The 17,082-nt window shown below is 44.0% G+C and overlaps 1 protein-coding gene across 1 annotated transcript in view; it reads right to left on the bottom strand.

Annotated features, from left to right (window-relative positions):
- The window catches only part of MSH6 (mutS homolog 6), a 44,833-nt gene that overhangs the window by 3,664 nt on the left and 24,087 nt on the right, over nucleotides 1-17,082 (bottom strand). Inside the window, exons 2-4 of the mRNA XM_053590144.1 lie at nucleotides 12,409-12,608; nucleotides 7,367-7,533; nucleotides 1,638-4,176 (exon numbers count right to left, since the gene is read on the bottom strand). Of these exons, the coding sequence (XP_053446119.1) occupies nucleotides 1,638-4,176; nucleotides 7,367-7,533; nucleotides 12,409-12,608 (2,906 nt within the window). The remainder of the gene's footprint in view (nucleotides 1-1,637; nucleotides 4,177-7,366; nucleotides 7,534-12,408; nucleotides 12,609-17,082) is intronic.

The following is a 17,082-nucleotide window of genomic DNA, read 5'->3' as shown; positions in this document are numbered from 1 at the left end:
ATAGCACACTGGTTATGGCACTGGCCACATGCACCAAGGCTGGTGGGTTCAAACCCAGCCTGGGCCTGCTAAACAACAATGACAACTGCAACAACAAAAAATAGCCGGGCATTGTGACAGGTTCCTATAGTCCCAGCTACTTGGGAAGCTGAGGCAAGAGAATCGTTTAAGCCCAGGAGTTTGACATTGCTGTGAGCTGTGACATCAAAGCCTTTACCAAGGGCTACACAGACTGTCTCAAAAAAAAAAAAAAAAAAAAAAAATTGCTTAGTGTTACAAACTTGAGTAAACTATGGTCACTCCATTTAAAAAGAAAAATACAGAACTTTAAACTGTAAAACAGCGAAGACTTCAGATATGTTGGTCATGACATTTAAAGAAAAAGGAAATTATTTATGAAGCTGGAAATGTTGCCAAATTATAAATACATAATTCAGGGCTTTTAAAATCATCTGCAGAAAACTAGCCAGGCATGGTGGTACATGCCTGTCATCCCATACTTGGGAGGCTAAAGCAAAGGATCACTTGAACCCAGGAGTTTGAGGTTGCTGTGAGCTACAATAACACCACAGTACTCTACGCAGCGTGACAGAATGAAACTATCTCCAAAAAAAAAGAAAACTGCAGAAAAGAATGTGCAACAATTTAGCTAAAGAGAAAAATTAATCTTATGAAATGTGTACACAAATGGATTCAATGAAATACAAAATGGAAAAATACAAAGATTAGTAATAATAAAACAAACAGATGATCAAGACATTAGTGTACAAAAAGCAGTTTAAAAATGGTATTTGTATCAGCTCACACCTATAATCCTAGTACTCTGGGAGGCTAAGGCAGGAGGATCCTGTGACCTCACTAGTTCAAGGCCAGCCTGAGCAAGATCTCATCTCTTTCCTAAAAATAGGAAAATTAGCTGGGTGTATGGTAGGCAGCTAGAGTCCCTGCTACTTGGGAGGCTGAGGCAGGAAGATTGCTTGGATCCAGGAGTTTGAGGTTGCTATGAGCTAGGCTGAGGCCATGACACTCTAGCCTAGGCAATAGAATGAAATGTTCTCCCAAAAGGAAGAAAAACTACAATGAAGTGTTCTTCCAAGGGGAAAAAGAAAACTACAGTATTTATTGAATACTGAAAAACTCACTTAAAAATAAAATTTGATCTAACGTAATGTTCGTCTCATGTACTATTGTCTTGAAAATTAATCTTTTGTTCAATTATTAAAAGCAAGTTTTAAGGGAATAATTTAAATTGCTGTTGGCAACCTAGCTATTTTGTCTAGCAAGGAAGCAAGTTTCTACACATATGTCAATAAATATACCTTGTTGGCTCGCGCGCTGGCCACATATACTGGAACTGGCGGGTTCTTACCCAGCCCAGGCCTGCTAAACAACTGCAACAGAAAAAAAAAATGGCAGGCACCTATAGTTCCAGCTCCTTAGGAGGCTGAGGCAAGAGAATCACTTAAGCCCAAGAGTTTTGATGTTGCTGTGAGCTGTGACACCACAGCACTCTACCGAGGGTGACACAGTGAGACTCCATCTCAAAAAATACATATATATACCTTGTTATGTTTAGGGATGTGCGGCTGGGACATTACTAATCAAAGCCAGAGAAACAAGCTTATTCAAAGTCTTACCCAATACAGCCATACATTCTACAGCTGACTGCCAGTCCTTATAATTTTTGTCAAAGTTATAGAACAGTCGCCGCATGCAGTCCTTCAAGGATACATCTCTCCGTTCTTCAGCATTTATCAGATCAGCCAACTTCTTCTCAATAGTTTTGGTCCAGTACCGTTTACATCCCTTCTTGGTAGATTTCAGCTCATACTCTTCAGGCAAATTACGAGTGGTGAAATTCTCTGGAATTTCCAACTGGTACCGGTTTCTACCAATCCCCCAATAAACTATGGTCCTACAGCCAATTCGATTACGCTGTTTCTCCAGGTATTCCAGGAGGCTCTGCTCATTTTCTCTTATATCAGCTAGAGCTTGGTCATAATCAGAGTCAAATCCTGCTTTGGGAGTAATCAGTCCGGTCTTTCGAGCCTTTTCATGATCAAAGGCTGTATCCCATCGGTGAAGTTCGACAGTTAGATCAGGAAAATGGCCTTGAGAACTTTTTGTCTTCAAAGTAATGATCTGCTTAAGGATTTTAGATTTAAAATCATCGACAACTTCTTCCATAATCCCTTTAATTTTACATACCACCTTGAATCCTTCCAAAGCAGAAAGAAAATCAATAATCTTTTTTTTGCTATATGTAGTTTCTTCATACATTATTGCCCTGCTATCTGGGTGGTTCTGACTCTTCAAAGGCGATCCAACATGATGAATTTTACTCAGTAGCCTCTCAAGATCTGGAAGCTTCTTTAGAAGGTCTACAACTTCTGAGATTTTGTCAGGCACAACCATGAGGTCTTCTATGGCATCCAGACGATCATTGATAGCGTAAGGACTACAGAGTGGGGCACAAAGCCATTGCTTCAGGAGCCGCTTACCAAAGGGAGTGTGGCAAGTATCAACCCTCTCTAGCAAGGTCCCTTCAGTAGAACCATTTGTTCCATTCTGAAAAATCTCCAAGTTATTTAAGGTCACTGCATCTAGCACCATTCGTTGATTGGTTTTCATGAAGATAGCACCAGGACTTGTAGCACTGAGTATGTCAGAATCCAAAGGAAGATATTCTTCAAAATTAGCCATTGATAAAAGCTCCTGATCAATAAGGCATTTTTTGAGGTAGAAGACACAACCACCTAGAGCAGAGAGGGCCAATTCACTCTTCTCTCCTGGTGTCAACCCGATGGAATCAGTCTCTGAAGTCATATCTTTAAGCACTTGGGGTAACATAACCCCACTATCTTCACTTAGCTTTTCCCTAAAATATCCTTCCTCAAGGAGAATTCTCAAAGTTTTGCATGCATCCCAAAATTGGGAGCCTGGTGTCAGACCTTCCTGAAGAGAAGAGGATAATGAACCCTTCAAAACTGTTTTAGTTTCCACTGAGAGATTTCCTTTCTCAAACAAGACTTGTACTGGAGGATAGTGCGCCACTAGAGTCCTAAATCTGGAACAGTGGCGATCATCTGAAAACTGACCTATAAAAAATTTTCCTAGTGAAGTATCAACAAAGCATACACCATACATGCGAGTGTGGCCAGAATAATCTTCTTTTTCTTTGAGGCTCAGAAGATACTTACTGTAGTCCTCAGAGGGATCGCCTTCTAGCACGCTGTAGGTCTGTGTACCCTTGGTAATGACTCTACAGATCTCCCTCCTCACCACTTTATCATGCTTAGATATATGTGCCATCTTTCGGCATCGTGCCTCCATCATTTCTGGAGTCTCAGTCTGTTCCACTCGTGCTACTTTATACCCCTTCTGAACCAGGGAATCTGAGTAACGGCCAAATGCAATTTCGGGAAAACCAGAATGGGCCCAGTTGCCCTTCATGAATACCAGCCCCAGTTCATTGACCCCAATCAGAGCATCCATGTGGTACAATTCATAAAACTTCCCAACCTTATAAAAGATGACTAAATCAAAGTTCTGAGACTTAATCTGCCACCACTTCCTCATCCCAGGAGTACAGGAATTAAGAAAATCCTCAGGCACGTAGAGTGTAGATGCATCAAAATCAGGGTGATCAGGCCGCCTCCTGTGCTCATCTCTTCTCTTTTCCTTTTTAAGCCACTCTAAAGTTTCATGATACCAGATAGTGGGGCGACTATTGTCATCACTTCCTCCACTAATGTGGGCTTGAGATTCAGAATTCTGAGGAGCAGAGAAAGCACTCAAAGTACTCTTGGTTTCTGATGAAATGCCAGTTGCTCGCTTGGTAGAGGGCATTTCCTTTCTTGAACCTTTCCTTTTATGAGAGCCATTTCCTGTTAACATTCTCTTCCGCTTTCGAGCAACTTTGACAGGGCTGTCCAGGCCTTCACTCTCACTATCACCCACTCCACTGCTTATTTCATCACTGCTTCCTTCCTCCTTAGCATCTGGTTTGAATTCCACATCAGAGCCACCAATGTCACTCTCAGAGTCTGATATGACCCTTAGTTTTTTTATTTGGCGACTACTTCGCCTAGATCCTTGCGTCTTAGGCCGGACTTCCTCTTCACTCTCTATTTCTTTATCTTCTTCACTCTTATCTGATACATAAGTTGTGCCTACCTGCCAAGCAAGGAAAAAGTATTTTAAAATCATAGCAAAATTTAGAAAATTATATTATAGTTTTGACACATTTTTTAACTTTATGGTGGTATCATACTTCATTTTTAGTACAATATTAAATAAATTACACGAGATATTCAGTAAACTTATTATGAAATAGGCTTTGTGTAAACTGAATGTTAATGTAAGTGTTCTGAGCATGTCTGAGGTAGGCAAGGTAAGCTATGATGTTCGGCAGAGTTGGATGGCTTAAACACATTTTCAACTTACCCCATCATAAAGTTGAGTTCTGTCTTGCTGTGAAATCTCAGTATGCTACAGCTCCATATACCAAGAACTCACCTCCAGAAATAAGAAACTTTTCTCCCTCAAGGAGTATCAATTTCAATTTCACCTAAACATCAAAACAACTGTTGGCTCAGCACACGTAGCACAGTGGTTATGGTGCCAGCCACATAGGGCTGGCGGGTTCAAACCCAGCCCGGACCAGCTAAACAATGATAGTTGCAACAACAACAACAAAAAAAAAGCTGGGCGTTGTGTTGGGCACCTATAGTCCCAGCTACTTGGGAGGCTGACGCAAGAGAATCGCTTAAGCCTAAGAGTTTAAGGGTGCTGTCAGCTGTGATTCCATGGCACTCTACCGAGGGCAACATAGCAAAACTCTGTCTTAAAAACTAATTAAATAATAAAATAAAACAAGTGTGTCACGGAGGCACAATGGCACATGCCTATAGTCCCAGCTACTCAAGAGCCTGAAGCAGGAGGATCGCTTGAGCCCAAGAATTCGAGGTCAGCCTGGGCAGCATAGCAACACCTCATCTTTAAAATAAATACGTTTTGATGCTGGCTGAGCATGGTGGCTCATGCCTGTAATCCTAGCACTCTGGCCAAGGTGTGTGTACTGCCTGACCTCACAGGACGGAGACCAGCCTGAGGAAAAGTGAGACCCCATGTGTAAAAATAGTGGGGCCTTGTGGCAGGTGCCTGTAGTCCCAGCTACGTGGGAAGCTGAGACAAGAGAATCACTTGAGTCCAAGAGTTTGAGGTTGCTGTGAGATATGACACTGCAGAGCTCTGAGGGCAACGAAATGAGACACTAAACTATCTCAAAAAAAAAAAAAAAAAAGAAAGAAAAGAAAAGAAAAAAAGGTTTTTGGGGGGAGTTAAAACCAGTATCAACACTAGGATTAAATGACTGCTGTCAAGGGAGTTGTATGTATCCTATTAGACAATGATAAAGCTGTTAGCAAGACCACATATCATGGGTGGCGCCTTGGCTCAAGGAGTAGGGTGCCGGTCCCATATGCCAGAGGTGGCGGGTTCAAACCCAGCCCCGGCCAAAAACCACAAAAAAAAAAAAAGACCACATATCATAAATTCCAGGAGGTGATATCTTAACAGTGTAAGAAAGCAGTAAGTAGTAAGTAATCTCTACTGATTCTATTGTTTGGTTTTTCACAAATCACCCAACTCATCTCTAGCCTCACACTATCACCTATCTTGCATCTCCCCCACGTATAAAGCAGTATTAGCCTAAATCAGCGGTTCTCAACCTGTGGGTCGCAACCCCTTTGTAACAATGAAAATATATTGTGGCATTAGGAATGTTGAGAACCACTGTGCCTAAATGATCTCTGTAGTTACCATCCATTTTTACACCTCTGATTGATGTTATGATCCCCTGTCTCAACCTTAAAAATAAGATTAAAATACCCACTATATTGGGCGGCGCCCAGAGCTCAGTCGGTAGGCCCCAGCCACATACAAGGCTGGCAATTTCGAACCCAACCTAGGCCAGCTAAAACAACAATGACAACAGCAACAAAAAAAACAGCTGGGTGTTGAGGCAGGCGCCTGTAGTCCCACCTACTTGGAAAACTGAGGCAAGAAAATTGCTTAAGCCCAAGAGTTTGAAGTTGCTCTGAGCCACTGCACTCTACCCAGGGGGACAGCTTGAGACGCTGCCTAAAAAAACAAACAAACAAACAAACAAAAAAACCAAACCCACTGTGTTAACTTGTTTATTCCCTATCTCATATATAAGAGTAAGTTCTACCAGCCTGAGTGAGCAAGAGACCCCAATTCTTAAAAAATAGCCAAGCATTGTGGCAGGTTCCTATAGTCCCAGCTACTCAGAAGGCTGAGACAAGAGGATCGCTTAAGCCTAAGAGTTTGAGGTTGCTGTGAGCTATGAGGCCATGGCACTCTACCAAAGGCAACAAAGTGAGACCCTGTCTCAAAAAAAAAAAAAAAAAAAAAAGACTCAACGCCCGTAGCACAGTGGTTATGGTACCAGCCACATACACAGACGCTGGTGGGTTCGAACCAGCCTGGGCCTGCTAAAACAATGACAACTGCAACAACAAAAAGAAATAGCTGTGTTGTGGCAGGCGCCTGTAGTCCCAGCTACTTGGGAGGCTGAGGCAAGAGAATCATTTAAGCCCAAGAGTTGGATGTTGCTGTGAGCTGTGATGCCACTGCACTCTACCAAGGGTGACGTGGTGAGACTCCAATGCGACATAAAGCAAAAAGATTAGAATTAAATGCATAAAACTAGACTGTTTCCTGGCTCAGTGCCTGTGGGCTCAAGCGGCTAAGGTGCCAGCCACATACATCTGAGCTGGTGGGTTTGAATCCAGTCCAGGCCCGCCAAACAACAATGACGGCTGCAACCAAAAAACAGCCATGCTTTATGGCAGGAGCCTGTAGTCCCAGCTACTTGGGAGGCGGACGCAGGAGAATCACTTGAGCCGAGGAGCTAGAGGTTGCTATGAGCTGTGATGCCACGCACTCTACCGAGGGCGACAGCTTAAGGCTATCTCCAAAAAAAAAAAAAAATAGACCATTTCCAGGGCCTGACTGTACTCTGATACCAGATTATCCCTATATTTCTGATTCTTACCAAATATATTACTTCTTGCTTACTCTACCAGTAGGCTTAAGAGCTTAATAAAAGAGTGCTAGCTATTGAAATTCTAAGTAACTAGAATAACTAGTAAATTGTCTAACTACAATCCAGGAAAAGTTACCTGTTATTCAGGCAAGTCCAGAAAAATGCTTGTGTGTGTCTGTGTTAAAATAATATGCACACATATAACAATAGAATATCACTTTAAGACACCCTCGCCTCCTTTTTTCCATCACCCTCCTAACAGAAGTTAAAAACTAAATGTTTGCAATGTCCCACCTCCATCTCTTCCTCTTCTGGCTCTGAGGGCTCATCACACACCGCCAATTCAAGCCTCTTAACCTTGTCTTTATTTAAGGCTTCATCTGCACGTTGCATTGCTCTGAGTATTTCAGGCTTTGAACTGTAAAAATGACCTCCCTTCTGGGCTTCCTTCGATTTTGAACCTAGAAAGATGTATTTATATATATTAACTTGTTGGATGAACAGCTGACTCAACCTATAACATTTGCCCTAATGAACAAGAATGACAAATTAAGTATAATTTGTAATTTCCCATTACTTTTATTGATATAGATCAACAAAGCCTACAAAGAAAGAATTCTCAGGGAAAAACTAGCAGCAAAACTGAAATCACCAATTTCACTTCCTTAAAACTGCTCTGTTAGATTACTGGGACCTATTTATTATAGTCTCTCTTCTAATTACCTACAACTATGGCCCTAAACAGGGCATACTTCTTCAAGTGAAGAAGGAGATGTAAAAACAGTTTGTTTTAAGAACCTTTCTTAAAAACTTATTTCAGAAAGGCAAAAACTAAACTGTCATTTAATATTATAATGAAATGAATTTAAATTTAAAATATCATAGCTGCATTAAACTATCCACTGAGCAAAATGTTAGGTACAGAAAGATCACAAATCTAATGGTATAAAATTGTTCAGTTCTTTTCCAACATGCATCACAAGAAATGTCTCTATTCTGCCCTAATATAACTGTAAAACACCGTAATTTATTTTAAACATAACAAATCTAAAACATTATATATTTCCTTCTTTCAGTACACTAAAACTAACAGGGCGACATAATTTTCCATGGAATTAGCAACTTTTAAAGCTTAGAATATGAGGGCGGCGCCTGTGGCTCAGTGAGTAGGGTACTGGCCCCATATGCCGAGGGTGGCGGGTTAGGACCCAGCCCCGGCCAAACTGCAACAGAAAAATAGCCGGGGTGTTGTGGCGCGCGCCTGTAGTCCCAGCTGCTCGGTAGACTGAGGCAAGAGAATCCCGTAAGCCCAAGAGTTAGAGGTTGCTGTGAGCCATGTGACGCCACGGCACTCTACCCGAGGGCGGTACAGTGAGACTGTCTCTACAAAAAAAAAAAGCTTAGAATATGCCATTTTTCTAAGAGCTGTACCAATGCCACAAATTGCAATAAATAAAATCAACTGGAAGAACACTGAACTTGCAAAGTGCTGCAGTCTGCCCCCAAACAACATATTAAGTATTATCATTCTTAAGAATGCTTGATCCAGGCATGGCGCCTGTAGCACAATGGTTTTGGCACCAGCCACATACACGGAGGGTGTCGGGTTGGAACCTGGCCCAGACCAGCTAAGATGACAACTGTAACAAAAAATAGCCAGGTGTTGTGGCAGGTGCCTGCAGTCCCAGCTACTTGGAGGCTGAGACAAGAGTATCACTTAACCCAAGTTTGAGGGCGTAAGCCCAATCGCTTAAGTTTGAGGTTGCTGTGAGCGGTGACGCCACAGCACTCTATCAAGGGCAACATGGTGAGACTGTCTCAAAAAAAAAAAAAGAGGGCGGCGCCTGTGGCTCAGTGAGTAGGGTGCCAGCCCCATATACCTAGCGTGGTAGGTTTGAACCCAGCCACAGCCAAACTGCAACAACAACAACAACAAAAAAAAGCCAGGCATTGTGCTGGGTGCCCATAGTCCCAACTACTCAGGAGGCTAAGGCAAGAGAATCGCCAAAGCCCAAGAGCTGGAGGTTGCTGTGAGCTGTGACGCCACAGCACTCTACCAAGGGTGACAAAGTGAAACTCTGTCTCTAAAAACAAAAAAACAGCTTGATCCAGGGCAGCACCCATAGTTCAGTGGGTAGGGCACCAGCCACATACACCAAGGCTGGCAGGATTGAACCAGGCCCGAGCCAGCTAAAACAATGACAACTGCAACCAAAAAATAGCTGGGCGTTGTGGTGGGCACCTGTTGTCCCCAACTACTTGGGAGGTGGAGGCAAGAGAACTGCCTGAGCCCAAGACTTGGAGGTTGTGAGCTATGACACTACAGCACTCTACCCAGAGCAACATCTTAAGACTCTGCCCCCAACCCCAAAGAAAGAATGCTTGATCCAATCGCTACAAATCTAAGAAAAAATCTCAACAAAGAAAGCTTACTTTTTTTCACCAATGCCTCTCGGCTTATTTATTAACATGCATATATTATAATAATTGAGAATTTTAAAGGGCAAAAAGCAGTATGCACAGAGATAATCTTGTGAAAATGACAACATAAATGGAAGCATCTTGCGCTAGCTCAGTGGTTAGGGCGCTGGCCACATACAACAGGGCTAGCAGGTTTCAATCTGGCCTGAGCCTGCTAAACAACAATGACAACTACAACAAAAAAATAGCTGGGCCTTGTGGCGGGTACCTTAGTCCCAGCTACTTGTGAGGCTGAGGCAAGAGAATCACTTAAGCCCAAGAATTACAGGTTGCTGTGACGCCACAGCACTCTGTCTCACTCTATAGTGAGACTCTGTCTTAAAAAAAAAAAAAAAAAAAAAATTCAGCTTGGCACCTGTGGCTCAAGCAGCTAAGGCGCCAGTGACATACACCTGAGCTGGCAGGTTCAAATCCAGCCCAGGCCCGCCAAACAACGACAGCTGCAACCAAAAACTAGCCAGGCATTGTGGCGGGCACCTGTAGTCCCAGCTACTTGGGAGGCAGAGGCAGGAGAATCGCTTGAGCCCAGGAGCTGGAGGTTGCTGTGAGCTGTGATGCCTCGGCACTCTACCCAGGGAGATAGCTTGAGGCTCTGTCACAAAAAAAAAAAAAGTCATTCTGCCAAGGCTTTTTCAACACACTGCCATGCTAGGAAAAAAAAATTTTTTTTCCTTGGGGCCACAGTGTTTTATAGGGTCAAGAAATGTGAATTATATATACCTCCACTGGGTCCTAGGTTCAAAACTATTGTAAGTTAGGCCAGGTGTGATGGTTCATGCCTATAATGCTAGAACTCTGGGAGGCCGAAGCTGGTGGATTACCTGAGCTCAGGAGTTAGGGACCAGCCTGAGTGACTGTCTCTATAACCTAAGTGGGCGTTGTAGTGGGTGCCTACAGTCCCAGCTATATGGGAAGGCTAATGCAAGAGGATCACTTGAGCCCAACAGTTTGAGGATGCTGTGGGCTAGAACTCTACCCAAGGTGACAGAGTAAGACTCTGTTTCAAAAAGCAAAACAAGGCTGGGCATGGTGGCTCACACCTGTAATCCTAGCACTCTGGGAAGCAGAGGCAGGTGGATTGCTTGAGCTCAGAAGTTCAAGACCAGCCTGAGCAAAAGGGGGACCCCATCTTTACTAATAGAAAAACTCAGGCAAGAGGATTGCTTACCCCAAGAGTTGGAGGTTGCTGTGAGCTATAATGCCACGGCACTTTCTCCTGGGTGACAGCTTGAGACTCTGTCTCAAAAAAAAAGAGAGAGAGAAGCTGGGGGACAGTGGATCATTTGAGCTCAGGCATCTGAGACCAGCCTAAACAAAAGTGAGACCCCTGTCTCTACTAAAAATAGAAAAAAAACTAGCTGCGTGTTGTGGCAGGTGCCTATATTCTCAGCTGACAGGAAGACTGAGGCAAGAGGATCACCTGAGCTCAAGAGTTCGAGGTTATTGTGAGCTAGGATGCCATAGCACTCTACGCAGGGTAGAGTGAAACTGTCTCAAAAAAAAAAGGTCACTTATCTGTCATCTATGTATCCTAATCACACTACCTTTCTTTTGGATCCTTTAAGATGAGAACAGTTTAACCCCTCTTGTGTCTAAATTTGGTATTTTGGTTATTACTTCCAACCATGAGATGATGATGAGGGCTTAATATTGCTGCAGTCACTCAAAAGACATAAATAAAAAACTCCATTCCAGGCTGGGCATAGTAGCTCAAACTTGTAATCCTAGCAATCTGGAAAGCCAATGCAGGTGTATTGCTTGAGATTGAGACCAGCCTGAGTAAGAGCAAGACCCTGTCTCTGCCAAAAATAGAAAAAGTAGCAGGGTGTAGTGGCAATGCTTATAGTCCCAACTACTCAGAAAGTTGTGAGCTCAGGAGTTCACTCTGATGATGCACTCTCTACCCAGGGCGACAGAGTGAAACTATCTCACAAAACAAATGGCCGGGCGTGATGGGTCTTGCCTGTAATCCCAGCACTTAGGAGGCCGAGGTGGGTGGATTGCCTGAGCTCACGGGTTTGAGACCAGCCTCAGCCAGAGTGAGACCCATCTCTAAAAAGATAGCCCAGTGTTGTAGCAGGCGCCTGTAGTCCCAGCTACTTGGGAGGCTGAGGTAAAAGACTGGCTTAAGCCCAAGAGTTTGAGTTTACTGTGAGCTATGATGCCACAAGCACTCTACCAAGCACTCTGTCTTAAAAAAAAAAAAAAAAAGGCTTGGTGCCTGTGGCTCAAGCAGCTAAGGTGCCAGCCACATACACCTGAGTTGGCGGGTTCGAATCCAGCCTGGGCCCTCCAAACAACAATGACGGGTGCAACCAAAACATAGCCAGGCGTTGTGGTGGGTGCCTATAGTCCCAGCTACTTGGGAAGCGGAGGCAGGAGAATTGCTTGAGCCCAGGAGTTGGAGGTGCTGTGAGCTGTGACGCCACAGCACTCTACCCGGGGTGACAGCTTGAGGCTCTGTCTCAAAAAAAAAAAAAAAAAAAAACAAAACACTGGGCCTGCCAAACAACAATAACAACTACAACCAAAACAGCCAGGCATTGTAGTGGGCACCTGTAGTCACAGCTATTTGGGAGGCTGAGGAAAGAGAATTGCTTAAGCCCAGGAGTTTGAGGTTGCTGTGAGCTATGACAGCACAGTGCTTTACAGAGGGCAACATAGGAAGACTCCTATCTCAAAAAAAAAAAAAATCTAAATAAACTGGCTGAAGACCAGATGCATCGTATCTCTTTCCTGTGCCAGAAGCTTTCATAACTGCCATTCTTGCAATTTACTGAAATAAAACACATTTAATTTCACTACATGGAAAAGAGACACATTCATTCTCTCACACACTCTGCAGTGACTCTTACCTGTATATGGCTTTAACAGCCTTTTGCTAACCCAGCCCCTTGTCGGGCTATCATCAAAAAACTGTACGTGAATGCGAGCTGATTTCCCTTTCTCTCGGATGAATGTTCCATCAAAGGGGTGGTTGTAAACCAGGCAAGGCCACCAGGGGTAACCCTCCATTTTGGCCCAAACCAAGTCACCCGGTGAGAAGTCACAAGAACTGTTGCCAAAAGGAAATAAATTAACTTAGTTAGCATTTGGTTAAGTTTCCTTAAAGGAAATTACCTATAAATAAACAATTCCAAAGAAAGTATCATTAAGACGCCTTTGAAATCTGGCAGTAATCATCAACCATAGAAACTTCAGAATTAATGATCTTTTAAGTCAGGAATTCAAGTCATTTTAAAAATATATGCTAATATAATGTTTATTTAACCATTAAGATGTACCACAGATCTAATAAATCCTGATAGAAAAATTAGCAGGACCTGGTGGCAGGCACCTATTATCCCAGGTACTTGGGAAGCTGAGGCAAGAAGACTGCTTGAACCCAGAAGGGTTGGATTCAAGGTTGCTGTGAGCTAGGCTGAAGCCAGGGCACTCGAGCCTGGCAACAGAATGAGACTCTGTCTCAAAAAAAAAAAGAAAAAAAAGTGATGGCAGGAGAAAGGCATAGACTCATTGTGCATGTTTGCTGAATTACAGTGAGTAGTGCCTACCTATAATACAATTTGGTGTGTATCAGAAACAGGATCTAACCCACAGTACTAATATTTACTGATTATATTCATTATCTACTTCATTAGACTTTGCTTGGAATGTTTCCAGTTAAGGTCCTGTGTATTCCAAAAGCTAACTAGCACTCTACTAGCCTCACCCCAACTCCACAACCTCGTTTTATAGAAAAACTCAGTCAATAAATGAGTGCCTAATGTACCATAAATAATACATGTGCCTACAAAAATCAAAAACAGATTCGATCTTCACAAAAACTGATTGACCCTGGTGCGTTTTCTCAGAGAAAGGGAAGTAAGGGGAGGGGGAAAGGAAAGAATCTAGGTAACATAGCGGATGCCTGTAGTCCCAGCTACTTGGGAGGCTGAGACAAAAGAGTGGCTTAAGCCCAAGAGTTTGAGGTTGCTGTGAGCTGTGACTCCACTGCACTCTACCAAGGGCAACATAGTGAGACTCTGTCCCAAAATAAATAAATAGAGTAGACCTTTAAGCCAGAATATTTCTAAGTGAAAGAAGAACTGGAACATGATTTCAGGTTGTACTTATTCAAGGGCCTTCGTAAGTAGCTCCTCTCAACTTGGAGAAATCTATACTGACCTGCACAAGTTTACACCACAAAGGTCATCTCCAAACAAGAAGCTGTGTTTACACATTCAAACCCCCACGATAGCTATGCTTCCTCTTCATTAACATACACGTTGATTAAGAGGAATAAAAGACCTACCACTGTGTGGAATAGCTTCCTCGCGTCAAGCAAGCTTTCCCTAAACTTGGGCAATTTAGCTACTTAACCACAAAAGCCTATCACACTCATAGGCTTTCTTTCTATGTTAGAAAAGACTTTTTTTCCCTAAGCTGTATTCCCTTATTTCTGCTGCTAAAGAAGGGAAATAACCTTTGTCTCTATAAAGTAACTATCAGTTCTCAGTGTGAACTTCTGACAGTAACTTTTAAAAGATTAAGCCACAGAGGGTGGTGCCTGTGGCTCAAGGAGTAGGGCACCGGTCCCATATGCCAGAGGTGGCGGGTTCAAACCCAGCCCTGGCCAAAAACCACAAAAAAAAAAAAAGAAAGAAAGAAAGATTAAGCCACAGAGAAAATAAATGTCAACACACATTGTCTCCCCACATCAAGCATATTTTAGTTTCAAACTATACTGGCTAGGCAGCTTTTTCCGAACAGGAAAAGGGTAGACCCTTTGGTCAAGCCTGCTTGCCCTACTTACCAACTAAATCCCTTAAGAAATAAAGACTTAGACCCAGGGGGTGCTCACCCCTATAACTCTGAGAGGCCAAGGTGGGACACCCCGAGTTCAGGAATGAAGCAAGAAACCCTGTCTCTACTAAAAATAGAAAAATTAGCTGTGCATTGTGGCAGGTGCCTATAGTCCTGCTACTCAAGAGGCAGAGGTCAGAGAATTGCTTAAACCCAGAAGTTTGAGATTGCTGTGAGCTAGGCTGTTGCCCTGACACTCTAGCCCAGGAGTCCTCAAACTACGGCACAGCCCGCGGGCCACATGAGGCAGTGTGATTGTATTTGTTCCCGTTTTTTTTACTTCAAAATAAGATATGTGCAGTGTGCATAGGAATTTGTTCATAGTTTATTTTAAACTATAATCCGGCCCTCCAACGGTCTGAGGGACAGTGAACTGGCCCCCCTGTTTAAAAAGTTTGAGGACCCCTGCTAGCCTGTGCAACAGAATGAGAGACTGTCTACAGAAAGAAACAGATACTATGACTTGCACATAGTGAAGCATAAACCCAAGCACTTGCTGGTTTGAGGGAGTTCTTCCCTTCTATATTTAAATTACTAAATTTCACCAGCTATTTCATTACATAAAAGCTTGTAAGTCTACATAAAATATGGAAGTGTTCAAATTCTCAAAAATGTAGTTAGTAAATCAGAGACTCTGACAAACACACACACAGTGGTACACCTGAAGTTCAAGGGAACAGGATACCCCCAAACAGAAGAGAATTCTTTGGGATATAAGAGTCAACAAGGTACTCATGGGAATCTCAGGTGTCTCTCAGCAGCTACCAGAGAAACTAAATTACTAGATCAAAATTCTTGAACAAAACAATGTAAGCTGGCCAGTCATGGCTGTGAAAAGTTATTTTCTGTCCTCAATTAACTCAGGTATCTGACTGAGATCTAAAACGTATGTTGCCTGGCGTGGTGGCTCATGCCTGGTAATCCTAGCACTCTGGGAGGTCAAGGTGGTTTGATTGCTTGAGCTGATGAGTTCAAGACCAGCCAGAGCAAGAGTGAGACTCCATCTCTATTTTTCTTTCTTTCTTTGTTTTTCTTTTAAGACATAGGTCTTACTTTGTCACCCTCGGTAGAGTGCCATGGCATCACAGCAACCTCTAACTCTTGGGCTTAAGCAATCCTCTTGCCTCAGCCTCCCAAAAAGCTGGGACTACAGGCACCCACCACAACACCTGGATATTTTCTTGTTGCAGTTGTCATTGTTGTTTAGCAGGCCAGGGCTGGGTTCGAACCCACCTGCCTTGGTGTACATGGGTACCGCCCCTGTCTATTAAAAATGAAAAACTGGGGGTGGTGCCTATGGCTCAGTCGGTAAGACGCCGACCCCATATACCGAGGGTGGTGGTTCAAACCCGGCCCCGGCCGAACTGCAACAAAAAAATAGCTGGGCGTTGTGGCGGACGCCTGTAGTCCCAGCTACTCGGGAGGCTGAGGCAAGAAAATCGCTTAAACCCAGGAGTTGGAGGTTGCTGTGAGCTGTGTGATGCCATGGCACTCTACCGAGGGCCATAAAGTGAAACTCTGTCCCTACAAAAAAAAAAAAAAAAAAAAAATGAAAAACTGGGGTGGAGACAAGATAGCTGACTGAAGCCAGCTTTCCACAGAGGCTCCCGTCCAGAAGGAGAGTTAAAGGACAAAAATTTAGCAAGTAACCTGGTGGATTTGAGCTACACCAAGAGAGAAGGTTGAAGAACACACATCAACCCCGCTGAGGTGAGCTGCGACCACAAGGATACAAACAAAAGGTACAAAATCCATCACCAAGCGGACGGGAGTCCCCTCCCCCATGAGAACAGCTCGGAATGCCCCACAAACAAACAGGCAGAGTTCAAAGGTCCTCCCACTACACTCCACCGGAGAGACCCTCTAAAAACTGGACCTACCTCCCCTACTAGGGTGCCACGGCGTTCTCCTGCCAGGCATAAAACTGAATAAAACTGTATATATTCTCTACCCGCAACTCTAAGCTCCCAGCACTCCCCTCCGTTCTCACTCTGAGGTCTGGAGGCCTGTCCCTCAGTAGTCCAGATTCTTGGGTGATTTCTCGAAGGGTGTGGACAGTGCCTAAACTGCAGCCAGTCACTGCTGACTCTGAGGCACAGAAGCGAGGAGAGGCCAGTCGGCAAAGAGGGAACCACACCAGAGCAGCAGTTCCCTGAGGCACGGAGCAGCAGCTGTCTTTTAGCAGCAATACGGCCAGGCGTAAAACTGTATATATTCTCTACCTGCAACTCTGAGCTCCCAGCACTCCCCTCCACTCTCACTCTGAGGTCTGGAGGCCTGTCCCCCAGGAGTTCAGATTCTTGGGTGATTTCTCGAGGGGTGTGGACAGTGCCTAAACTGCAGCTGGCCAGTGGTGGCTCTGGGGCGCGGAAGCGAGGAGAGCACGGTCAGCTGAGAGGGAACCACACCAGAGCAGCAGTTTCCTGAGGCTCCAAGAAGCAGCCTTCTTTTAACAGCAATACGGCTCACTCCTGGATATTCTGAAGCCACACCCCGTCTCCCTGGGCAACTAGAGGAGGCCAGCAACAACCCAGTGAGTAAAGGATTTGCCTGAGGCGGTACCAACTCACATACCTGGGAAGCTCCTAGGGTGGGGCTGACCCAGAGGACCACTTTACTGAGCCTAAGACACACCTGGCCCTCAGGGGATTGTCAGCCTATAGACAAAGAAAGGCAGCAGGACA

Source organism: Nycticebus coucang, chromosome 4 (assembly GCF_027406575.1).
Source record: "Nycticebus coucang isolate mNycCou1 chromosome 4, mNycCou1.pri, whole genome shotgun sequence".
In the NCBI taxonomy this organism is placed as follows: Eukaryota; Metazoa; Chordata; class Mammalia; order Primates; family Lorisidae; genus Nycticebus; species Nycticebus coucang.
Note: the sequence above shows the minus strand (reverse complement) of the source record. Positions and strands in the feature narration are given on the sequence as shown.